Below are 25,539 nucleotides of genomic sequence, written 5' to 3'. Positions count from 1 at the left end.
AAAGGAAATAAAATGGGGAAAGGGAAATTATAATACCTGAAAAATACCACGGCCCAGGAATCAGCTGAAAATACACAGCAGAACGCCTTTCGCTTTCCAGCTTCCACCTAGAATGCCCAATTCTCCTCCCCCAAACCTAGAAACACCCCACACAGCCCTAGCCAATGGAATGGCCACTCTGACAGTCACATGACTGCCCTCACTAGGCTTCCAATCATTATAATTTTGCTAGGCCCATTTAGGCGTTGGAGAGTGGTGATGTCTTGAGGTGCCAGAGCCCTGGCAATGGCTACAACCAGTGGGTGGAGCACCATGCAGTTTGCGGAGCCCCAGGCCAGTGCGCGGAGAGGCATAAAAACCTCAAATAACAATTAATTCTTTACAAACCCTTGAGCTTCCTTTCTTACTACAAGATCAGCATATTATTTACTCTGCCAGCCTGTAGCATATAAGTGGGATAATCTGGATCTGGTTAAATTTTAAAGTAAACAATTATCAACAATCAATTTTTATTTTCTTTAACTTGATCTCTGGGTTCCCAAACCTGGGATGTTTTACTTTCTGGTATGGTAGGTAAAGTACTCAAACAATTGCCTTAGTTTAGCTGATACTATGACATTGAAATGCTCTTTGGGAAGTTGCACAATAAATCAGTGTGTGTAGGTGTAAATAGATAACCCTCCAAGGAATTAAAGTCTTCAATTTCACATTGATTGGTAATGTTTTCATATATATATACTGTACCTCTGCATTATCTACTGGGCCCTACTCTTAACAAAAAAAAAAAATTCTTACTTTACAGGCACTGTGAACCCCACCAAATGTGGCTGCCCCTTTGCTCTCAAGATGGCAGCCTGCCAACTTCTACTAGAGATCACTACCTTCTTAAGAGAGACTTTCTCCTGCTTGCCCCGCCCACGTACTGAACCTCTAGTGGTAAGTAAAGTACAGAAACTGAAAATGAGGAAATAGTTTAGACAGATTGACATATAAGTTCACATGCTTTTTCAACCTTCTACATTTGCTATGGGCAAATATGAATATAATTTTATAACTTAATTCAATCAAATGAGTCTCATTAAAAAAAAAACAAAATGGGGCAGCAGCTAGGTGGCACAGTGGATAAAGCACCAGCCCTGGATTCAGGAGGACCTGAGTTTCAAATCTAACCAGAGACACTTGAAGCTTACTAGCTGTGTGACCCTGGGCAAGTCACTTAACCCTCATTGCCCTGCAAAGAAAGAAAGAAAGAAAGAAAGAAAGAAAGAAAGAAAGAAAGAAAGAAAGAAAGAAAGAAAGGAAGGAAGGAAGGAAGGAAGGAAGGAAGGAAGGAAGGAAGGAAGGAAGGAAGGAAGGAAGGAAGGAAGGAAGGAAGGAAGGAAGGAAGGAAGGAACACTTTTCCCAAAAAATTAATTTAATTTTCTGCTGAGAAATCACAAAAGGTAGCACTGCTGGAGAAAATAATTGACCCATTGCTATTGTTGCTCCTCCACTGAAGATCCATGATCCAACTGGTCATCTTTTTAACCAGGAAATGCTATTGTTATTAGTGTGCCCCAATTTTTTCCAAAATGGCAGATTGTGTGTCATAACCAAAACCCATTTGTTGTTGTTGTTTTTACAATAAAAATCTGTACTTTTGCCTATGTTTTTAACCCTTTTGGGGAAATGTACTTCCCAGTAAGCACATTATCATTCAAATCAAAAGTGGTAATGATCATGCTAACAATAACAACAACAATAGTATTTCCATAGAACCTAAAGATTTACAAAGCTTTAGAAATTGTATCTCATTTTATCTTCACAACAACCTGGAAGGCAGGTGCTATTATTATCCTCATTTTACAGATGAGTAAACTGAGGCAAATGAAAGTTAAATGATTTGTCCAATTTACACAGCTGGTTAGTATCTCAGGCAGGATTTGAACTAGTCTTTCTGACTCCAGGTACAATTCTATATCCACTGAGCCACCTAGCTGTCTATAATTTCTCTTTTTCAGGCTAAATATCTCCTCCTTCCTTTAACTGATCTTAATATGGTATGATTTTGAGTCTCTTTGTCATCCTGTTTGCCCTTGCGCTTATTCATGTCTTTTCTCAAATGTGGCATCTCAAACTCAACCTAATACTCAGATGTCATCTGACGAGAGCAGGGAAGAGTGGTAATATCAATTCCCCAGTCTTGGCCACTATGCTTCTGTAGTACCTGAGAGCCTCAAGATCTTATGCAGGTAAATTGCAGGCTAACCACACTTCCCCCATCTTGTGAAATTGACTTTTTTTAGCTCAGTCGTGAGACTTTGCATTTATCAATACTAAATTTCATACTGTCCTTTTGGATAAAAAAAAAATAGCTTTGGAGTCAGAAAGAACTAAGTCTTAATACCCTAGGCAACTCTAAAATTACAAATTGAAGAGTAGGGACTAATCAGCATTAATAGAGGGAGTTTTCTATAATAAAAAACATCAGATTTGGTCCCCAAAATCCTATTTTGAGATTCAATCCAATGCTCTAGCCCAGTGTTATCCTATACTCATGCTCACTCTGCCATCTGATGGATAAGCTATCACTCTGGGCATTTTGTTATCTGCAAATGTGATGAGCATACTTTCTATGCCATTATCCAAGTCATTGATAAAAACAGAACAGGGCCAAATGCAGATGCATAAGGTATTCCAACAAAGACTTCCTTCCAAACTGACATGAAATCATTACTTTCTACATTTTGGATATAGCCATTCAATCCCTTCCAAATCCAAATTCCAAATTGTCCAATTGACATTTAACCATCTTTCCAATAAAAAGAAAACAGGGAATCTTGATCTTTTGCTAAAATCTAGCTACAATATATCAATTCTAGAGCATCCCCCCTTCACCCAATCTATCTGTAGCATTTAAAAAGAAAGGAAGAAATTAGTTTATCTGGAATAATTTGTTCCTGATGAAGGCTACTGGCTCTTTGTGATCATTCCTACTTTTTAGTCATGCTTACTAGCCATCCCTTGAGAAAAGTCAGTCAACAAGCATTCATTAAGCACCTACTATGTACCAGTCATTGTACTTAGTGATATGGATTCAAAGAAAGGCAAAAACTGTCTCTGCTATCATGAAATCCACAATGTAATTGAGCAGATAATACTCGAGAAAGTATGTACAAACAAGATGTATACAAGTTAAATTGAAGAGAATCAATAGAAGGAAGGCATGAAGAGAATATTAAGGGAAATCAGGAAAGGCTTCTTTTGGAAGGTAGAATTTTACCTGGAAGTTGAAGGTTGCCAGGAAGGCCAGGTTAGAGATGAAGAGAGAGAGCATTCCAGGCATGGAAGACAAACACTCAGATGTGAGAGATGTAGTGTATTGTGAGAAGAAAATGAAGGAGAAGAGCACACAAGACAGAGTCTTGGGGAATGCCTATGATTAATGGGTCTGACCTGAATGAATATCCAGCAAAGGAAACTGAGGAGTGGTCAACAAATATGTGGAGAATTAGGAGACAGTAGTGTCCCAAAAACCTAGAGAGAAGAGAGTATCAAGGAGAAGACGTGATCAGCAGTAGTAAAAGCCACAGAGAAATTGAGAAGGTTGAAGATGGAGAAAAGGCCATGAGATTTGGTGATTGAGAGACTACTGGTAATTTTGCAGAGAGTAGTTTGAATTGAAATGACAAGGCTAAAAAACAGATTGCAGAGAATTAAAAGTGGGAGAAGAGGAAATGGAGTGATCGATTGCACACAGCCTTCTCAATGAGTTTAGTCCAAAGAGGAAGGATGTGGGACAATAGCTGGAATGGACAGATCAAGTAGGGGTTTTTGAGGACAAAGGAAACATGGGTGTGTTTGTAGGCAATTGGAAAGCAACCAATATATAGGACCATATTAGTGAGAAAGTAGGAATGATAGAGGAAATAATCTTCCAGAGAAGGTGGGATGGAATGAGTTCACTTGTGCATGTAGAGGGGTTAATCTTAGCAAGGAAAAGGTCTACCCCTGCATGTGAGACAGGTGAAGAGGAATTAGTGGTACATGGCATCTGAGGGATATCAGAAGAGAGGAGAAGGAGGAGCTCTTTGTAAGTGGACTCAGTTTTTAAAGTGAAATATGAGGCAAGTTTCTCAGCTAAAAGAGCTGATATTGGACCCATTAGGAGAGATCAGTTTGAAAAAGCCACTGTGGTAAATGGTATAGTAAACCAATTAGGGAGGTGTAAAAGGATGGTCTGGACAAAGTGAGGGCCTAGTTGAGATTCTAGAACATACATTTGTGAGGGATCTGGTCTCCACAGTTTTATTATTATCTCCAGCTTCATTCAGCAGGATGTGAGGAGGAACCAAGGCAGCAGCTGGGGACAGTAATCCAAGGCCAAGGCTTGGGAGCACCAGATTAGTAATAAAATAATGGAGTAAGGAACCGAAGAGAAAAAGAGAAGATAGAGTTGAAGTGCTTCACCAAGGGGTCAAAATGGAAAAATTAGGATAGTATTACCAGTGCAGAGGTGATGGCCTGTGAAGGAACTGATGGGTAGAGGAGTTCACAGTGAGGATGAAGAACAAGGTTTAGAATTTTGGTGAAGGGAGACAGATGAAATGATAACAAGCTGTGATTAGATAAAGGAGTCTTAGAATTCCTGAATATAGAAGTAAAACACTTGTGGGTATTAAAAAGATCAATGGATGACCATGTCTGTGTGTAGCTATGGTGTGGTGGAAGAGTCGGTCACAGGAAATGAATGACTTCAGTAATATATGATAATATATATACACAATATAGAATAACATATATATTTCTCAAATATGTATATACACATAAACATCCTTAATGTATAGTTATATATGTAATATATACTTCCTCCTAGTTACTCCACTATATATGTGCATATATGCACACATGTATGTTATGTAACATATATTTTTTCATGTGTGTTATGTGATGCATTTACATGTAAATATGTTAAAGTCCACTGTTATGAGGGGCAGGAGTTATGGAGAAGATAAAGATTATGATTCAGTCACTGAACTCATGAAGGAAGGAAGGAAGGAAGGAAGGAGAGTATCTGGGAAATATCTTGATTGGTTGATAAATATAGATTGAATGAATCTCAGAGGAGGAGAGGTTACTGAGTGAAGGAAATAGAGGGAAGATTGGAAGTGTCAATGGGGAGCAAGAAAGATCCCAATTCTCTTACTAGAACCAGTGAATCAGGAAGTGTAAGCGAAAGTGAAGCCACTACTAGAAAGAGTGGCTAGCAAAGCTATGTCATCAGTGATGGCAAGATTCAGTGATTGCAAGAAGATGGTGGAAGCAGTAAAGGAAAAGGTTTCAGATAAAAACAAATTTGTTACCTGTGGAACAGGCATTCCAAAAAGCATGATGAAAGGGGTGGGTAGCTTCAGAGTGAGACTTGGGTTAAGTTGATGGCGGTGGAGAGGAAAAGGAGTCTGAATAATTACAGTTGGGCAGGAGGGGATTCCTTCTCACTGGAATGGGGAAGGGATGATGGTATATTAGTTTGTGAGAGTTATGATGGTGAGGAAGTTTGTTAATCATTGAGGAATGGGTTCAGGTAACTTATCGGCATCACTAGTACAACAACATGTGGCTGGGAAGCTATATAGGGGGAGGGGAGAAGAAAAGGTGGTCTCCACACGTGGCCAGCTCAGGGAAACACTAATAGAGCTAATGTGATAAAATGGTATGTCCTTCCTTCCCTCCAGGCAACCAGTGTAAGGTTACTGATTTGACTAGAAATCTAATTCAATCCTGCCTATAATTTTCAGACAATATTCTTCCTTTTATTGGAAATTGGGACAATATCTACCTTTTCTCATTCTGTAACATTAGTATCATTTAAGAGAATATGCATATGTCTCAGCATGGTCTTTCTTTTCAGTACCCTGAGATGCAATTATTCTGCACCTTATGGGTTGAACATATCAGAAGCAATTGAAATCTTTTATTTCCTTGGGTTTCAACCCTTAAGTATTTTTTTGTTCTGTTCTTTCCAGTCCATATAGCATTCTCTTTGATAGGAAAAACAGGTACCTCTAACATGATCATCCCACTTATCCCAAGCAAAGATCTTATCTCTTTCTCCCTCTTTCCCAAGGCTTTTTTTGTCCTTACATTCCTCACCAACCTCATTCTGAGATTTTGTGCCCCAACACCAATCTTGAAGGATTGTTTCATATTTTTATTTACTTTTCATTAGCTCCATCTCATTGCTCTGGGTCAGCATGAGTGATGAAAATACCAACCGTACTTCTAAGCTCTTCAGTTTCTCACCCCAAACTTTAGAATGTATAGCAGTGTTTTATAGATACCTGCTGACAGCATAATTTATCTTTATATGAATCAACATCTGTGAGTTGGAGGGCATAGGACCTTCAAGGTGAGCTACTATAGTTAGGCTGAATGGAGTTTGGATGCATTCCAGAGACAGTAAAACCAAAAGGAGTCAAGGAAGCATTCAGAAGTCAGGGTCATGTTGTCAGGCTGGAATCAAAAATATGAGATCATGAGCAAAGCAAACAGAGAAAACAGGAAATGAAGTCAGTCACATGAGAGACTGAATCAGATAGGTTTTGTGAGATAAACTGAAAGACAGACAGATAGGCAGGGTACTTATTAACTGTTTATCATATTCCAGGCACTGTGTTAAGTGCCAGAGGCACAATTATAGTACAAAAAAACATAAAGAGGAGCTGGAAATGAGCAGGGGGTAGTAAAGGGAGAGAAGGGTATCCACTTGGGGACATGGAGCAGTCCAGAGGGTGAATTGAACTGGGGGTAAAGTGAGCAGCATGACTGGGAGTCCTCAAGAAATGGTGATTCAGGCCAAGAACTCACAAATCAAGAGAACAGGCCTTAAGAACATGTCATCCTACAGGGCCAAGGCAGCTGGTGGAAAGGTAAAGCAGTCATGAGAGTGAGTTGAACTGGGGATGAAGTGGGCATCATTTCATTTTACAACAGTCACATTGGGAAGCCATGGCCAGAAATCAATCCGATTATGCAAATATTTATTAACATCCCTCTAATATGAAAGTTAATTTGAGGCTTTGTGTATGCAAAGACAAGACAGTGCCTTCCCTCAAGGGGCTATCAGTGAAAATGATGTGTATATACAAATTCATACAAAATACACACAAGTTAATTTGGTTGAGAGGAAAGGGAAGGTGATAACTAACAACAGTGGGAAGAATCGGGAAAGTTTCACATAGATGATGGTACTTGACCTGAGCTTTAAAGCAAAACAGGGATTCCAAGATGTAGAGAAAAGGAAAGTATATACTATGCAGAGGGTAGAGGAAGGCAAAAGCACAGAGACTTATATGTGAAAAACAGCATGAAGGCCATCATGATTCAGCTGTACAGTGCATGAAGAGGAGAAATGTCTAAGACTGGAAATGTACTTGGAAGCCAGGTTGTAAAGAGTTTTACAAGCCAGAGGAGTTTGCTTGTTCCTTGGGGTAACAGGGATCCACTAGAGTCTATTGAGCAGGGGAGTGACTCAGGCAGACCCATGCCTTGGGAGCAATCTGTAAGCATTTAAATAATTACTATAAATACTTACTATTTACCAGGCACTGGTAATCATTTTGGCAGTTTTGTGGAGGATGGAATGGAGAGGGGAGAGATCTGAGACAGGGAGACCAGATAGGAGACTCTTGCAATAGCCTGAATGGGTAAGAGATGATGATGGCTTGAACCAAGGTGGTGTCTGTGAGTAGAGGGAAAGGGACAAATGGAGAAATATCCTTTAGGTAGAAACTGACAGCACTCAGCAACTCATTGTATATGTGGGATGAAGGACAGCGGAGTGACTTGGTGGTACCCCAAACAGAAATAAGGAAGTTTGGAAGAGGGGGAGGGTAGAGTAAAAGTTAATGAGTTCTGTTTTGAACATGGATTTAATAATTTTTTAAAAATGTAAATCTTTCACAAAATGTGCATGAGTTTAAACTGCATGACTCCATTTAACATTAATGAATGCTCTGAAGCTAAATCCTAAATTTGTCATGAAGAGAAAATTAGCATTCTAAACCTGATTAAGCCAACATGAAGGGTTGTAAATGCTTGAAATTGCTTCCTAGGAGATGGTACTGAACTCAGAATGAACAATTGAGAGCTAAGCATGAATATTGCCAAAATGAAAATGCTCTAAAGATTGAATAAAAACACTTGCAGCAGGAGTGTTTGCAAACCTCTAGTGTATTTTATTAATGTAATAAAATTTTCACAGCACTGAAAACCTACAGTTGACTTAGTGTAGGGAATAACACCAATGTCTCTAGAGGCATAAGAGTGGATCAATAAGGAAATTCAACAAGAAGCAGTGAAAATGATGGGCTCTAGAGGCTGGCAGGGAACTGAGCCTGCTGCCAAGAAAGAGGCATATCTGATTAAAAAAAAAAAAACATGTCAAGGTCAGTTACACAATAGAAGACATTGCCAAGATCTGATGTTTATTTAAAACATTCAAGGTCATAGACTAAAAAAATAAAAGAACAGGTAACCAAAATCCTACCTTTAAGGTCCAAAGTACCACAGACAAGAATAATAAGTACTGTTATAAGAAAAGGATATGAGCATGTATAATATCTATGCATGTGTATGTGATATTTATGTATATGTAAGGAAGCATGGAGGTACCATGAGATCATTAAATACCTTGGGCATGGTGGAAGTACACAGGAAGGGACAAAAGATATCAAGTACGAGGCACATTTTTCCTGTTTCACAATTTTGCTCTGGGCTAATGTTGTATATAGACAAAGTGGAAATTAGTTTTGAAAGTAGACTTTGGGGTGGGTTTTTTCACAGACATTTTAAATAAACCCTGAAAATGGATTCTTATAGTTCTATCCTGTCTACTACCTCACCTCTATACACATATATAAAATACACACACACACATACAATCTCACCCACCACTTCACTCCTCGCAAAAATCCCAGAAAAGGCAAGTTTTTATAAGATTGTTCATCTGAGCAAGGGAGGATAATTGATATTTTAATTTATTCTAAACCATTTAATTTCCAAATAAGACCATCAAAGAAATTCTTTAGAATAATGAGCTCAGTCTAAATAATAGTTCTTATAGCCTATTAAAAATGTTCCCAATAAAATTAATTGAATGCATATTTTTTAAAAACCCAGTAATGATAAAAGGAAGCATAGTCTAATGTGAAAGGCACAAAAGTTAAGAGTCAAAAGTTTGGGTTCATTCTTGGATCAACCATATACTGGCTTTGCAGACATAGTCAAGTCACTTAACTTCTTTAATTCTCAGTTTACTTACATGTAAAATGGGGATGATATTTAAACTACATATCACACATTGAAGAAGGTCCAATGAAATTGTGTATCAAAGTGCTTTGCAACTATAAAGAGCTACATAAATATAATCTATATTATTAAATATAGATTAATGCTCAGGATGCAAATACCACTCAAATTACAAATAAAAAAGCCCAAGTTCATTCAGCATATTTATTTAGCCCTTATTTTTGGTGATTCACTGTGTTAGACACATATGTGCACAAGCTAACCTTATAAAACTGAGCAAAGCCTAATCATAAAGAATTATGTGGAACAAATTACAGTAATGGAATCCAAATGCAGTGCAAAATTTTAGGCAGAAGAAACACACAAAAAATGTTCATCAAGGGGAGATAATTCATATTGAAGCACAGTATTTTCCAATCTTCATTTTGTGTCCAAAATAAGGAATGCAGACTAATTACCTTTGACTAGAAAATAAAAATTAAATACAAGATTACTTTATATATATTTTAATGGATTAATTCCAGGAAGGCAATTTAAATTTCCAGACTTCTTTTGAAAGTATTCTAATAGGTTCCATATGGCATTTGTATTTTTCTAGGCTTTTTTTTCATAAATTTAAGCATTTCTGAAGTACCAGTGTATAAATCTTACATTCTTATACAGAAGAGTAATCATACATATTAGGTATAATATTTTGTCTAATTGAAAACTGCTAAAACCAGTCAAATTCTATTTGTTACATACTAACAATGCCGAAAAAAATAGCTTCTCCTCACATTTTGATTGAAATCAGATACAGCTTTTAGATAACACAATTCTTTTTTTATTTTAAAAATTATTAAGCACCTCAGTAAATCAATCAACAAGCATTTATTAAGTGCCTACTATGTCCCAGTCATGGCGCTAAGCCCTCGGGGTACAGAGAAGGGCAAAAACAATTCTTATTCTCAAGGAGCTCACATTCTAGTGGAGGAAATAACCTGTAAAAAAAAACAGATATAGGCAAGATTTATACAGAGTATATGGAAGGTAATCTTAGAGGCAAAGGTATTAGCAACTAGAGGAAGGAGAAAGTCCTCCTTGAGAAGGTTGGGTTTGACTAAATCTCAAAGGAAGTAAGGGAAGCTAAAACACAGGAGTTAGTAGATAGTGTGTTTCAGGCACAAGGAATAGCCACAGAAAATGGGAGCTAGATTATTATGAGCCAAGAAGTATCACTGGATCATAGAATGCATGAAGAGAAGTAAGGTATAAGAAGACTGACAGGAAGGAGCTAAGTTATGATGAGATTTAAATGTCAAATAGATAACTTTATATTTGATCCTGGAGGTAATAGGGAGCCATTGTGTTTTATTGAATAAGTGGGTAATATGGTCAGACCTATGCTTTAAGTAAATCACTTTGGTAGTTAAGTGGAAGCTAGCTTAGACTGGGGCAAGATTTGAGGCAGGGAGACCAATGAGAAGACAACTTCAGGAGTCCCAAGGGGAAGCAATAAAAGCCTAAACTAATGTAGTGGCTATTGCAATACTGTGGAGAAAGAAATCACAAGAGTTGGCATTGCCTTGGCTCTGTGGAGTAAGTGAAAATGAGGAGTTAAGGATGATCCCTAAGTTGAAAGGGTGGTGATCACTTCTATAGTAATAAGGAAATTCAGAAGAGCATTTGAGGGAAAAGATAATAAGTTCTGTTTCAGACATGTTAAGTTTGAGGTACCTATGGAATATCCAATAGAAATGTCAAAAAGGATAACTTAGGGGCAGCTAGGTGGTGCAGTGGATAAAGCACTGGCCCTGGATTCAGGAGGATCTAAGTTCAAATCCGGCCTCAGACACTTGACACTTACTAGCTGTGTGACCCTAGGCAAGTCACTTAACCCTCATTACCCAGCAAAAAGAAAAGAAAAGAAAAAAAAAAAAGAGAGAGGGAACAATCTGCTGGAGAAGACAGGAGAAGAAGGGATCCACAGTACACTCAGAGAGATTCTCCTTGTCAAGGTACATACAGACTGGAGTGAAGGAGGAAGCAGTGGAGTAAGATGTTTGAGGGAATTAAGATAAGAAGGAAGGGGAAAGAGGCAATTTGCAGGGAATGGCCTTAGTTTTTTTCTTGATGAAGCATCCTCAGTTGAGGGAGAGAAGTGAGCGGGTGCTAATAATAATTACTATTATAGTTAATATTTACATAGCATCTGCTACACGCCAGGCATCATGCTAAGCATCTTACAATGATTATATCATCTGAGCCTCATAGCAATCTTGCAAGGTAGATATTATTATTATTCCCATTTACAGAAGAGGAAACTGAGGCAAAGTGACTTGCTCAGGCTCACATAGCTAGCATCTGAGGCCAGATTTGAACTTCCTAACTCCAGGCCTAGCATTCTATCCACTGTGCCACCTAGCTACCAGTAGGTAACATGGAGAGACTTAAGGAATTAATGAATGAATAGGTGACTGAGTAAGTAAATGAATGGTGATGCCTAGCCTCCCTGCTATGTGTCAAGCACTATGTTAGACACTAGGATATGAAGGATGATACAAATAACAGGTATATGTCAAAGCATTTTCTCACAACAATCCTGGAAAATAGATGGTACAAGTATTATCATACCCATTTTAAAGGTGATATTACTGGGGCTCAAGAATGGGATTTGCCTCTGGCCACAGAAATAGAAAATATTGTAAGCCAGACACACCCACATCTGAGTCCAAGGCTAGTGATCTTTCCACTATACTTCAGTTAAATATTAAGAAACTTAAACCTGTCTTTTTGATTCCATGGCCAGCCCTCTTTCTACTAGGTATTTGTTGGGTGAATTAATTGGTATCTGTTTGCTGTCAACAAATAGCCATTTCTAGTGCCTTAAAATACTCAGGGTGGGGGGCAGCTAGGTGGCGCAGTGGATAAAGCACCGGCCCTGGATTCAGGAGTACCTGAGTTCAAATCCGGCCTCAGACACTTGACACTTACTAGCTGTGTGACCCCGGGCAAGTCACTTAACCCCCATTGCCCTGCAAAAAAAAAAAAAAAAATACTCAGGGTGGCAGCAATCATTCTGACACTCTTAGGCTAAATCTCCTTCAAAATAAAAGTATCATGTTGAAGTGGTTTCCTATAAGATCATTTTAACTCAACAGAATATAATAAATACATGTCTTTATTGGCCTTGCTTAGGAGCCCATGGTGTCTATTTTATGTATTGTTGTTACTATTGTTCAATCATTTTTCAGTCATGCCCAACTCTTTGTGACTCCATTTGGGTTTTTCTTGGCAGAGATATTGGAGGGCTTTGCCATTTCCTTCTCTAGCTCATTTTACAGATGAGAAAACTGAGGCAAACAGGGTTAAGTGACTCGCCCAGGGTCACATAGCCAGTAAGTGGCTGAGTTCAGATTTGAAGTCAGGAAGATGAGTCTTCTGACTCCAGACCCAGCGCTCTATCCACTGTACCATCTAACTATATTTTACTTGGGGTTTCCTTATATATTGTACTTTCTCAATCCTGAAATAACATTGCCTAATGAGTGAAAAATGGTTCTCCCACTCTGTATCTCAGTGGAAGGAACTGTGAATGTGAAAGGGACATCTGGAGTAAGAGGACCTATGTTCAAGTCCTGCCATCTACTATACTGTGCAACCTTAGACAAGTCACTTTCAGTATCTGTGCTTCTGTTTCATCACTTTTAAAGTGAGGAGTTTATGTTATAGTCTCTGTGGTCTCAACATTACTAAAATCAAATCTGAAAGCAAATCTATGACAAGGGCAAAGCCAAATAGTGACCCAGTGCTGGGAAGTGAGATAGGCAACTACAACTGTGATGGAGGGCTTTTAGATCACTACAAGATGATTGGGGGGATGGCAGGGAAGGAAGATTGCCACGGATTCAAGAATAGGTATTTAAAGCACTAACCTAAACTCTACATCCACTGGAAGGCAATTCAGTCATAACTATTGGAATTCTGAATGGAGGTCAGTCTGCTCCTTCCAATCCAGTTCTCCTATTGAGATTCCACCTTGGTGTTTCAGGACCTGGAGAGCTGCCGACTCAGGCTGGATCCTGAGTTAGACCGGCACAGGTATGAGAGGAAGATCAGCTTTGCTGGAATCCTGGACGACAATGAAGATGCAAAAGACTCCCTCCACAGCAGCAGTCATACCCTCAAGTCTGACACAGGTGTTGAGGAGAAGAAAGGTAGGTAAACACTAACATACATTCTTATTTCAGTATTTTTTGTGGGGCATATAGTTTGCAAGAAATGTGTGCTAAAAGGAAGCCATGAATGTTCATTCCCAAGAAGCTATTATCTCTGATCTCTAGGGGATGGGCTTATATAGGAACTGAGACCAATGCAGTTTACCAAGGCACGGGCGCACTGAGATCAGGACTTGATTCCCAGTGGTGGAAATAAAAACAAAGGAAACTAATGCAAGGCTTTCATTTATTCCTAATCTCAGTTGCCCTTTCAAGGTTTTCTTCATAAATTAAAACAACATTGCATTATTTCAAAACAATAGTCTCAGTGTCTGTTGTAGTGTCTGGGGCCATCTTTCCATACTATTTATAAGGGATAACCCTATTAATTGGGGGAAAAAAGATGGAATTTTTGTGTATATCATAAATAAATATGGTTAGAAGTTGGTTAACATACAATAAAACCTACTTGGTTGTTTGTATGACATTGTATGGACCTTACAGTGTGTCCAAAGGCTCATAAATCATTGAAAATGGAAAATTAAGGTGAGTAGGAGGAATTGGGAAAGAGAGAAAATAAATCTTATTAATTTTTAAAAATTAATTAAAAAATAAAATTGGAACCTCAACCACATTTGGTAAGGACAACAGAATGCCTTCCATCTTTTTTTTAAGCACATCTCATGCCAATTTCTCCATACACTGTCACAATACAAGTGTTGCAATACGAAATTAAGTTATTTGGTTTATTCTCTTAGAGACTATATAGTGATTCATTTAATTAAACTAGATAAAGTAGTGGGCAGGAAGAGGACAAGAAGATATTCATAGATAGCACTAGGCTTAGATTCTGGAGGACCTTCATTTGAATTTTGCCTCAGACTCTTAGTTGTGAGACTAGTAGTCTCATTTAACTTTTTTGAACCTTTGCATTGTCATTTATAAAAGGAGAGAGGTGGATTTTATTCCTCTCTCCTGTAAATTTAGTATGTTGGTATAGGGAGGTTATTCAAAAAATGACTAGCATAAAAATGAAATATATGTATGTGTATGATATATATATTTAATGAAAAAATAAAGCTATACATGCACACATGCACAAACACACACACACACACAAGGAGTATTCCATGAAGGTTCTCTCAATCAAGCAGGCTAGCTGAAGAATTTAAACTTCCATTAGCTTATTTTGTAGGCTCTCATTGTCAGCTGCTAAAAGCAACTTGAAGGTTAAGACCAGAACTCCCTGATGATTTAAATGATTCCAGACCATCTGTTTTCTCAAAAGCTAAGCACTGGGTAGGATTAATGGCTGAATAAACTGCCTCTGGTGACCATTTTGACCCCATCAAAGATAGCTGTAATGGGAGATCCTCTTTAGGGATAAGAATTGCTTAAGATTTGTGACTGTCAAACCAGGCCACAGCCCAGAGCTCACTGAGTCATTTCATGCGGTTCACAATACCAGCCTTTATGGCAATGATTGTGATTAATTAGTAGAATGATCAAGAATTAATTACTAGGGTGGTCAATCATAAGAAAATTTTAGCCACAGAGAGGAAGTATGTGTCAGTTCCAAGTAGGTGATCCCAAGTTAGGCTAACTTTTGGCAAACTATATTTTGGTTATATTTGTTAAAAGGAAAACAACTCAAGGAGCTCATCAAATGGACCCAGTGTAGACCCTGACCCTGTCCAATCTACCTTGGTACTCTTAGAAAAGCGAATGGTTTCAGATCTTCCCACCTTGATTCCCTCTCCTAAGAATATTACCAGCTATAGTTTCCTCTGAGAATAAATGACAGAATGGCAATGACAATGTACTCATGTGGTCACTATGGATCCTTTCTGGTGGGCATTAGGTCTGGAAGCTCCCAGTCACCCCCTGGGAACCTGTCAGTTAGCTCCAGTATCAGTTTGTTAGGCAGCATGCACAAGAACATATACCAGAGGGAAAAAAATACTGAATTCAGATGACCTGTCTACACATGCCTGAAATCAACTGAACCTAGTTAAGAATCCATGGTCATAACAGAAATTTAAGGGTAAATTAATTCGTGTTCATTAAGAAGACCAATATCAACCAATTTGACAAATTTCTCTTTTTCACATTCCTGCTGATTATTTTCTACCATGGAAATGAAGGTTACATTTAATTGCTGGAGGATCTTTATATCTTTTTATGTGCAACCCAGAGGGAGAAAAGAGTATGCATGCAAGCACTTCCCTGATTTTCCAGTTACAAATTGCCAATTCAATAGTCTGAAATACTTATTTTGGGATGCCCAAAAATGTCCCTGTTTATCTTATGGGATGTTACCCAATCCTCAAAACAAAGTATATTTTAATTCCCTTTAAATTATCACAGTGCAGTTTGAGGTCAAGTTATTCTATGAAATCAAACAAACAGTGGTGGGGTGCTGCCATTATTAGGAAATCCTTGTTTCCTTTCAAATCCACCATAGTGAAATTGCTTTGATGGACTGAGGCATGTATTAACAGTGATGCAAATTACAATTTTATTCTGTTTCTCCTTGCTGCAGGTAGGTAGAAACAAAGATGTAGTCATTATGCCTAAATAACACTGTAGAAAACATACACTGGAGGGTTCTGTGCTATAATTAAAATGTAGCCTGATGGTATAAAGTCTTCATTGGCTATGTCCAACTGTGCTATGGGAATTATAATCTTCTCCAGCTCTATCCAGATGTGCTAAAGGAGTCCCCCAAGGAGTCTGCCAGCTGTATAGAGATAATTTTAGTCATTTGCAAGGATGAATCAGAGAAGAAAGTATCCACATTGGTCCAAAGTAATTTCTCTGGGAGGTCTATATGCTAATAAACATGTATATCTAACTGGCACTTTAGTATCAGTCCCATTACATTAGTGGATATAATTGCCTGTATGTTAGATAGTTGTAGAAAAAAAATGCCAATTTTCTGATATGTTCTTTGTTAGATTTGAGTTCATCAGAAAAATGTGGCTCCAAATGCAATTCAATTAGTTTGCAGTTATGTATCCACCTCAGCAATTAGTTGAGGATCTGATTCTCCTTGTCCCTTGAGAAGCACAACTCATATCACATAAATATGGCCCTTCATTCATTAATGTATCATTATTCTGAAAACTCTCCCTTTCTAATCTTCTGAATAAGAATTAATGATAACTGGAATAAAGCCTTCAAAAGCTATATACATATAAATTCATATTCATATGTATATTGCATGTCTGTTACATATACATATATATATATATTTTTTTAAAGAAGGCTTGAATGCACAAATCAGGTTTTCACGTCTAAAACTGTTGTTTTTTCCCTCTACTGATCAATTTCTCTTACTCACAGAACACTAAAAGATGAATAATGCATGTTCTTCTCAGTACATGTAGACTGTAAGGGTGACTCAGGGTGTTGCAACATTTGGACTCACATGCCACCAAGCCTTTTGACTGAGAGGAGGATCATGGGAAATCACTAGGGGCATTGGAAATGGAACCATTTCATATTCATGCTCACCAAAAACACCAGAACGAAAACAGATCCTTTAGCGGCCTTGCTGAAGAGTCAAAGATGAGACCTACTGCTGGCTTGGAGAGAGAGGAACCACTTGGGGTATTAATTACTTAAGGTATTCCAAAATGAATGGGTTTACACGGCAGCTCAAAGAACCGTGTAAGTCCCATTACAGAAATTTTATTTAAAGATTGTCATTCATTCTCTTGGATGGAACAATAATGACATATGAATCTACTAAATATCCTAGATAATGGCTGCAAAGGCATACTCATGCTTGTGAACATGGGGCAAGGAAGAGAACAGGTCGGTCTTGGCACTGGTCAGCACTGTTTCCTAGAAAATTTTTTCCCAGCTCATCACTGTAGACCCTGCCATAAGTCTGACTCACACAGCTCTTCAATGGCAATGACTTTGGAAGAAGCCACATGGCCAAGAGAAAGGGTTTCTTCCATACAGGCCGATGGAAAAGGGGGTAGGGTAGGGCAGGGACAAAATGGGGAGGGCAGGGATTTCAACCTGGAATGGAGAGAACTAAGTGGGGGAAGTCCTATCTTATTCTTTTAATGCAGTTCCCAGCAGGAAGATCAGGATAGGAGGCTCCCGCCTGCTCCAGATTAAAGGAACCCGCAGTTTCCGGGTGAAGAAGGGGGGTTCCTTATCCAGTATTCGCCGGGCCGGCAGCTTAAAGAGTACCAAGCTATCACGGCAGGACTCAGAGTCTGAGAATGAGGAGCTGCAGCTGTCCCAGAGCAGGGACACTGTCACTGATATAGGTAACATAGAGGACATGGGTGGACAGGGAAATGGGAGGAGAAAAGACAGTGTCCTCTAATACCTCTTGGCTGAAGAGATTGCCAATACCTAAGTAAATAAATAGCAGTAATTCAATAATGGATAATCAGGCATCAGTCTGAGGCTTTGTCTACACCACAGCAAGACTGTTGATCCAGTGTGAGGAAAGCAGCCCTACTGTTAACTCATTATTGGACCTCTTCACCAGCTGTTTGATGAAATTGAGTAGATGCTTGAGTCAGGAGTCAACCCAATAGTATTGTGTGGGCAGTAATGGAGATCCTTGCTTAGCAGACGTTGAAGAGGTAAAGGATAAAGGTTTTAGAGCAGCATATTTTTAGAAGAATTTCTCCCTCATGAGTCCCCATGGAGAAGACTGGCCTGGTGAATTTAGGTGTGGGGTTTCTTTCCCTCTTTAGCTCTGTGTCCCCAGGGATCTGTTCTCCAGCACTGATAGCCATCTCAGGTGACAACACTAGTCACAGAAATAATAGAAGCTGGTAGTGACAACAGCAGGAGCAGCAGCAGACTAGGAGGCCCCTGTGTGAGGGTTGGTGTTCTTGTTCAACTTCAGCTTGCAAAGCCTGGTCAGTGAATGACTAATTTGATCACAGTGAACTCTAATAGTTTGTGCATCTCAACAACACAAGGAATTGGACTTATTTTTGTCTTTCTTCACCCTTTCTCCATGTGTGAGCCATGGCCTGCCCTCCTGGTAACCATGAACTTGAACTCTCCTTGTCATTGCCAGTCCAGTTGGTGGCCAAGGGGGAAGAGATCCCCTACAATCTCTAAAAACAGTGGATTCTCTGTTCAATTTGGTACCCAGCTGGGCAAACGTGGTCTGACTGCGTGTGTTTTCCCCTGGATTCACAAACATGGACAGCTGTACTATACACATACACAAACACACACTCACTCAGCCCAATAGGAGAAAAATAAAACAATTTCTGGTATTTTTCTTTTGAAGAAGGGAGCCCCTGGAGTGCAAGTGAGCCAAGCATTGAGCCTGAGGGTCTGAGCAACACTGGCACTGAAGAAAACTACCACAGGAACATGTCATGGCTCCATGTGAGTACAGTCAACAGACATTTATTAGGCACCTACAGTGTGCCATAAGGATTAGCTTTGGTTTGTTTCTTTAATCAATTTTTTAGCCTTCTATTGAAATTGCACTAAAATGTTCTGTCCTGTTGTATCAGCATCATAGACCAGAGAATGAAAAAAATATCTGTTGTATTTATTTTAGCTAAAGAACAGAGAATAGTTGAAGTTGATTTTATACTGACATACTCAACTCAAAGTTGGCTATGGTTCCAAGATCAGCCACAGGCCCAAACCATAAACCATGAAGAGCTAGTGGGAGCAGAGACGGCCTGTCATGACCAGTACATATAAAGAGGAAATAAAGTTTAACAGAGGCATAGTCAAAGAGCTGATTTTTCCAGTCTCTAGGGGGGATTCTTTCCTGCCCTTTTGCCCCCCATCTTGATTATATTAATTTTCATACTCTTTCAAATAGTTTCTTCTCCAATTATAGGTCATTAAGTATGTGCTTCAAAGTTTAAGATCTCTGCTTATCAGTATTTGGAAACCAGCATACACATAAATATATACATAATATAAATATAATAATAAAACAATAAAAATCTATTCTAGATGGATTATCAAATGGATTAAGTTTAAGATCTCTATCAATACTTAGAAATCAGTATATATTTCCATATATTCATAATATATATATATAATAAAAATAATAAATATATTCTAGATGGATTAAATATCTCTATCAGTACTTGGAAAGTGGTATTTACTTACATTTATATATAAAATCAATAATATAATAACAAAAATAATAAATAATATAAATCTATTATATATGGATTATTGAATGGATTAAGTTCTTGAAGGTCATCTACAAGCCTTCATTTGCTTCTTCACAGGGTTTCTTGGATCAGGTGTTTAATGTGGAGAGATAAAAGCAAACTAGTCACACAATTATTGAAACTGTGATACTATATCCAGAAAGGTAGCATGCCCATTAAGTGTCTTCCAACCACCTGCAGTTTCCCTTTCATTGGCTATCGGGAAACATCTATGGATTTTTTTGTGTTTCAGGTTATGATTTTATTGTGCAATCAGCAAAGTTTCATCTGCACACACATCGACTACTGTCACCCTCACTGCTACCTCCACCACAGTCGCTCCTGTGCTCGCCTGGTGAGGGCCATCAAATTGCTATATGGGGACACTGTGGATTCCCTTCGGGAAGACAACACAGTTCATAATGTGGCCTTTCGGGGCAAGAAGCAGAAAGAGGTGAGAGGCTTAAAACTCAATTGACATGGCATATGTTATAATTTACATTTCTTTAATAATTTGTGAGGTGGAGCATTCTTCCAGATGAATATTGACATATTAAAACTTTGAACTGGGGCAGCTAGATAGCGCAGTGGATAAGCTCCGGCCCTGGATTCAGGAGTACCTGAGTTCAAATCCGGCCTCAGACACTTACTAGCTGTGTGACCCTGGGCAAGTCACTTAACCCCAATTGCCTCACCAAAAAAACAAAACAAAACAAAAAAAACAAAAAAAAAACCCTTTGCACTACTACCTCAAATATTCGCAAAAAATAAAAATAAAACCAACCAAATTCACTGCTGTTGCGATTGTGGAAAAACAGGTACACTCATTCATTGCTGGTGGAGTTGTAACTTTGCAGCACTCTTTTTGGAGAACAATCTGATGGTACCTGGTAAAAGTTATAAAAATAATCATATTGTTCTTTGACCCAGTACCAATCTATTGCTGGGAATATAACCTGGAAAAATAATAAAAAAATAAACAACCAAAGTAGAGCTATCTGTTCAAATCTTTTTGTTTGTTTGGCTTTTTTTGGTGAGGCAATTGGGGTTAAGTGACTTGCCCAAGGTCACACAGCTAGTAAGCGTCAAGTGTCTGAGGCTGGATATTTGAACTCAGGTCCTCCTGAATCCAGGGCCAGTGCTCTATCCACTGTACCACCTCGCTGCCCCTCAAATATTTTATGGCAGCATTATTTGTACCTGAAAAAACTAGAAACAACCCGAATGTCCAATAACAGAAGAATTATTAAATAAGTTGTGATACATTAATGTAATGAGAGAAATCTGGAAAAATCTTTATAAAATAGTCCAAAGTGCAAAAAGCAGAATGAGAAGAATGCAACATTGTATAAGGGTGGCATATGTAAATGACAATCAAGGGACAAAAAATTAATTCTGTTGGGATTTTAGAAGAAGTTGTATAATACTTTATGCACTGAAATTAATTTAAATGATTACTGCAGTCAGAAGATTGCAGGTTCGACTCCTGGCTGGCTTGCCATTAAATATGTAAAATATTTAATTAATTATTAGCTAACTAATCTAGTCTGAAAAATGATATAATTGGACTTATGGAAAATTATAACTATATGAAAAATTATAAGCTTAGAAAAATTATAATTGGGCTGTAAATCTCTTTGTGGTTGCCGTTCAAATGTGGAAATATTTTGACTAGTTGGGCCTGATTTGGGGGGACTAATCTGACTGGAGGACTAATCTGGGGCCTTTTGACTGACTAGCTATCTGACTGCTATTAATTTAATGTGGGCCGTTTATAAAGTTCCACCACACTGCTCCACTCCCAAAATTGATAAGCAAAAGATTAAGAAGCTTCTTAACTAAATAATCAAAGCAGAGTTTATTTATGAGATACTATTTTTTTTGGTTTGTTTTTTGTTTTCTTTTGTTTTTGTTTTTTTGCGGGGCAATGGAGGTTAAGTGATTTGCCCAGGGTCACATAGCTAGTAAATAAATGTCAAGTGTCTGAGGCCAGATTTGAACTAAGTTCCTCCTGAGTCCAGGGCCAGTGCTTTATCACTGCGCCACTTAGCTGCCCCTGAGATACTATTTAAACATAAAAATACAGGGAAATAAAATGTACAACTTGACTGCATTCCAGTGTCTCTTTCCACCTGCTGGGCCTGGAACTTTTTTAATACAATAAGGGCCTTAGGGGCAGCTAGATGGCGCAGTGGTTAAAGCACCGGCCCTGAATTCAGGAGTACCTGAGTTCAAATCCGGTCTCAGACACTTGACACTTACTAGCTGTGTGACCCTGGGCAAGTCACTTAACCCCCATTGCCTGCAAAAAAAACAAAAACAAAAACAAAACGAAACAAAAAATACAATAAGGGCCTTAGCCGCCTCTTGCCTTAGGGTATATTCCACTTTCCCTACTCAGGTCCTTTATTCTAACTTTGAGCCCCTTTCACTTTGTCTGTCCCCCTGCTTCTAACTTTCCTCTCTTTACTGCCACCGCTGAACCCCTGTGTTTCTCTCTCACCGACCTCTCCTTCCATTCTCCTAGTGCTCCAGTGTCCTTCTCTGTTCCATTCGTCTTGTCAGCCCCCTTAATCTTGTCTTTCGGGCTCTCTATCTTGTCCTTCAGCCTCCTTTTTTGTCAGTCTAACTCCCAGATCTATGTATATCTTACTTCTCTCCACTCAAATCTTGGGGCTTTTTGCACCCTCACAGACCCCAAGCTAATCCACCAGCCAGGGCTGCAGCTGGGGGGATGGGGACGCTCAAGTGTCTCGTGCATATCATACCCAGGGTTCCAGGACCTGTGCCCCCTGCTGCACGCCTGGGACCTCAGCATGGGGTATGCCAGAGCCTGGCCTGGACAAGCCCGGGATCTCTCCGATAGATCCGCTCAGGGCAGAGGGAGCTGGGGGCCCCTCCCAGCTGTCTGACCTGGCATCTTGTATAGGCCACAGGGCTTTTTGGCTCAGCTGAAGCAGAGGGAGAGGGGCACCAGCACCTCCCACACAGAAAAGACCCTGAGGGCCTAAGGCTTTTTAATCTCAGCCCAAAGGTAGGGTCCCCAAATCAAAATAAATTTCCATATTACTAAGCAAGTTGAGTTGTTTGTAATGAAGTTCAATGTTAGGTTTTTAATCAACTTCTTTAAAAAATTGGCATATATCAATAATGGGGAAAATAAAGACTTTAAAACAGAGATTCTTACTCTTCAGTCCTTGAACCCCAAGAAACCATGAATAATTTTAGTGGGTGTGTGAACTTGCTTTTTTAAAAATATTTAATATTTTTAGTATTATTAATGAATATATAAAATTGTCTATATCAATGTAATTGATTTCCTTTGTAATCCTACATATTTCATTTTATGCATTTAAAAACATTATTCTGAAAAGGGAGCCATTCAATTCACCAGACTGTCAAAGGAGTTCCCATCTTTAAAATGTTTATATATCTCTGCTTTACATGTTTCTTTAAAAATGAACTGGGGCAGCTAGGTGGCACTGTGGATAAAGCACTGGCTTTGGATTCAGGAGTACCTGAGTTCAAATCCGGTCTCGGACACTTGACACTTACTAGCTGTGTGACCCTGGGCAAGTCACTTAACCCCCATTGCCCTGCAAAAAAAAAAAATTAACTGGGAAGGGGGCAGCTAGGTGGTGCAGTGGATAAAGCACTGGCCTTGGATTCAGGAGGTCCTGAGTTCAAATTTGGTCCAAACACTTGACGCTAGCTGTGTGACCTTGGGCAAGTCACTAAATTCTCATTGCCCCCGACCCCCCTCCAAAAAAAATGAACTGGGAGTTGTAGATCATAACAACAATTTAAATAAAGTCTTTGTAATTTGGAACAAAGACAAGTAAACTGACAAAAGAAGGACAAAATGTTTGTCCTCATTTCCACAAGCAAAAATAAGTGTCTCTCCTCATATCAGAGGGAGAGAGGTGTTTTTACCTCTACCAAACTGTCATTGCTTGACTGTTGACTGACAAATGATAGAATATCTAATGGTGGTTGAGCTGCAAGAAATGCTTTAAAGAGAATGTAATATTCTCTTTAAATATAAATATAAAGAATATAAAGAGAATATTTTCTCAACATTAACCTACATTTTAACATCAAATTTGAGCATCTGGACTTTTAAAAGTTAATGGAAACTCAAAAATCTTAAGCCTGCCCTTGAGAAGCAGTAGATCCTCAGTCTACTAATAAAGCAGCTGACACTGCTTGCTTTTTGCTCAAGCCATTACATCTGTTATTAATACATCTGAATTTGCTTCACCATTTGCAGTGACTTGAACAAAGGATTTTCCTTTATCAATTATCCAATTCAATTAATATTTACTGTGCATCTGCAAAGGGTTCAGGACTATACCAGGAGCTGTGGGAGGTACAAAAGGAAAAACAGTGCCTGCCCTGAAGGATTTTATGATGCAGCTGAGAGTGAAAAACACACCCACATCCAGCCATCAGGGAATAGGAGCAAATGCAAGATATCAGAGGACAAAATGTACCTAAATTCAGAGGGAACAGAAACAAGATGAGTATCATCATGAGTTGCAAATGAGTTTCAGAAGCTAAAGAAAAAAAATTGTTTATTCCAAAGTTTATAGAATATAGAGAGATGGAAAGGCTTGTTTGACATTAAACACAGGCATAAACAAAAACAAAATTATGTTCCTGGTTATTGTTGTTGTTTTTTTTAACCAGTCTATGACTAGTGATAAAAAATTCTTTTCTTTTCTGTTTGTTCTTGGATACTCAGCTTTAGGGGCCATGGATTGTTGATCACCCATGTGTGCCTCTCAACCAACTCTGACCTCAGGGTCATCCTCACAAACAAAGAATTGGGCTCCAGGAAACTTGGAAAGAGTTCTAGACCTTTGTTTATGTTCCTCAGAGGAAAACAAAACCAATTCTATCTGATTCTTTTCAAAGGCCATTAACCTGCTCCTTCACTTCTCACTTGAGCAATATAGTCTTCCCAAATCGTGATGCCCGTCTTCACAATCTATCTTTTTTCTCATGATACTCTCATATTTACCCATTCTGCATCAGCCATAAAAACGAATCCTGGCCTGTATGCCTGGAGCTTCAATGAAAACAGTACAACAAAGTAATAAAGCAGTGGTGGTAATAAAAATCAGACAAAGGTCTAATGAGCAATGCATTATTCAGCACGCTCCTCTTCAAACGTGTTTGTGGAACAAGCTGTATTCATGAGAAAATTTAGTGTATTTTCTAACTCATCTGGTTCTGATCACGACTCTAATTCACATCTCAGCACTCATAACCTCCATTTGTACTATGCTATCAATCCTTTGGGGATGTTGTTTTACTCCTGTCATTTTACTGGTGTTTGCCATTTACCCAACTAGACTGGAAGCTCCTCAAATGCAAGACTTTTTCTTCTCTTTCTTTTATATTTTTGCATAGAGCTCTGGACATGAGTCACTAAGACGTACACTAACTCTTGTGTTAAAGATGCCCATATCATAGATCAGCATTACCTTTTGAGGGATATAACATTTCTCTTGGTTCAACTCCACACTAGACCTTGGGAAAAACTTTGCTCCAGACAGTCAAGTAGTATTGACAACAATTATTTCACATGTAACTCTATCACATCCCAGTCACAGTGTTCCAAAAAGAAGTTATATTTTAAAAAGACAAGATCTTAACCATTAGGCCTTCTGCAACAAGGCAAAATATAGTTCTCTAAAAATCCCACAAGGAGAATTCCAGAATGTCTCTTGAAGTCTTTGGGGAAAGGTTCCAGTCTTATGGGGGTCTATCATACTCTCTTCTTCAGAGAAGTTCCCCAAATGGTTTCCTCTGGGAGTTCCATCTGGGAACATTGCTCCAACACTGTCTGAACTTTGGGCCTATATTGACATAAATT

The 25,539-nt window shown here is 38.7% G+C and overlaps 1 protein-coding gene across 8 annotated transcripts in view; it reads left to right on the top strand.

The window, feature by feature from the left end:
* Window positions 1-25,539, top strand: part of UNC80 (unc-80 homolog, NALCN channel complex subunit) — a 259,417-nt gene that overhangs the window by 126,313 nt on the left and 107,565 nt on the right. For 6 of the 8 annotated variants that reach the window (XM_043991060.1, XM_043991061.1, XM_043991059.1 and 3 more), the window contains 5 exons: window positions 803-936; window positions 13,320-13,485; window positions 17,571-17,774; window positions 18,764-18,864; window positions 19,912-20,112. In XM_043991060.1, coding sequence (XP_043846995.1) covers window positions 803-936; window positions 13,320-13,485; window positions 17,571-17,774; window positions 18,764-18,864; window positions 19,912-20,112 — 806 coding nt within the window. The remainder of the gene's footprint in view (window positions 1-802; window positions 937-13,319; window positions 13,486-17,570; window positions 17,775-18,763; window positions 18,865-19,911; window positions 20,113-25,539) is intronic. The other 2 variants (XM_043991064.1, XM_043991062.1) reach the window with 1 other exon arrangement.

This window comes from Dromiciops gliroides, chromosome 3 (assembly GCF_019393635.1).
Source record: "Dromiciops gliroides isolate mDroGli1 chromosome 3, mDroGli1.pri, whole genome shotgun sequence".
In the NCBI taxonomy this organism is placed as follows: Eukaryota; Metazoa; Chordata; class Mammalia; order Microbiotheria; family Microbiotheriidae; genus Dromiciops; species Dromiciops gliroides.
This window is presented reverse-complemented; position numbering and strand designations above follow the sequence as displayed.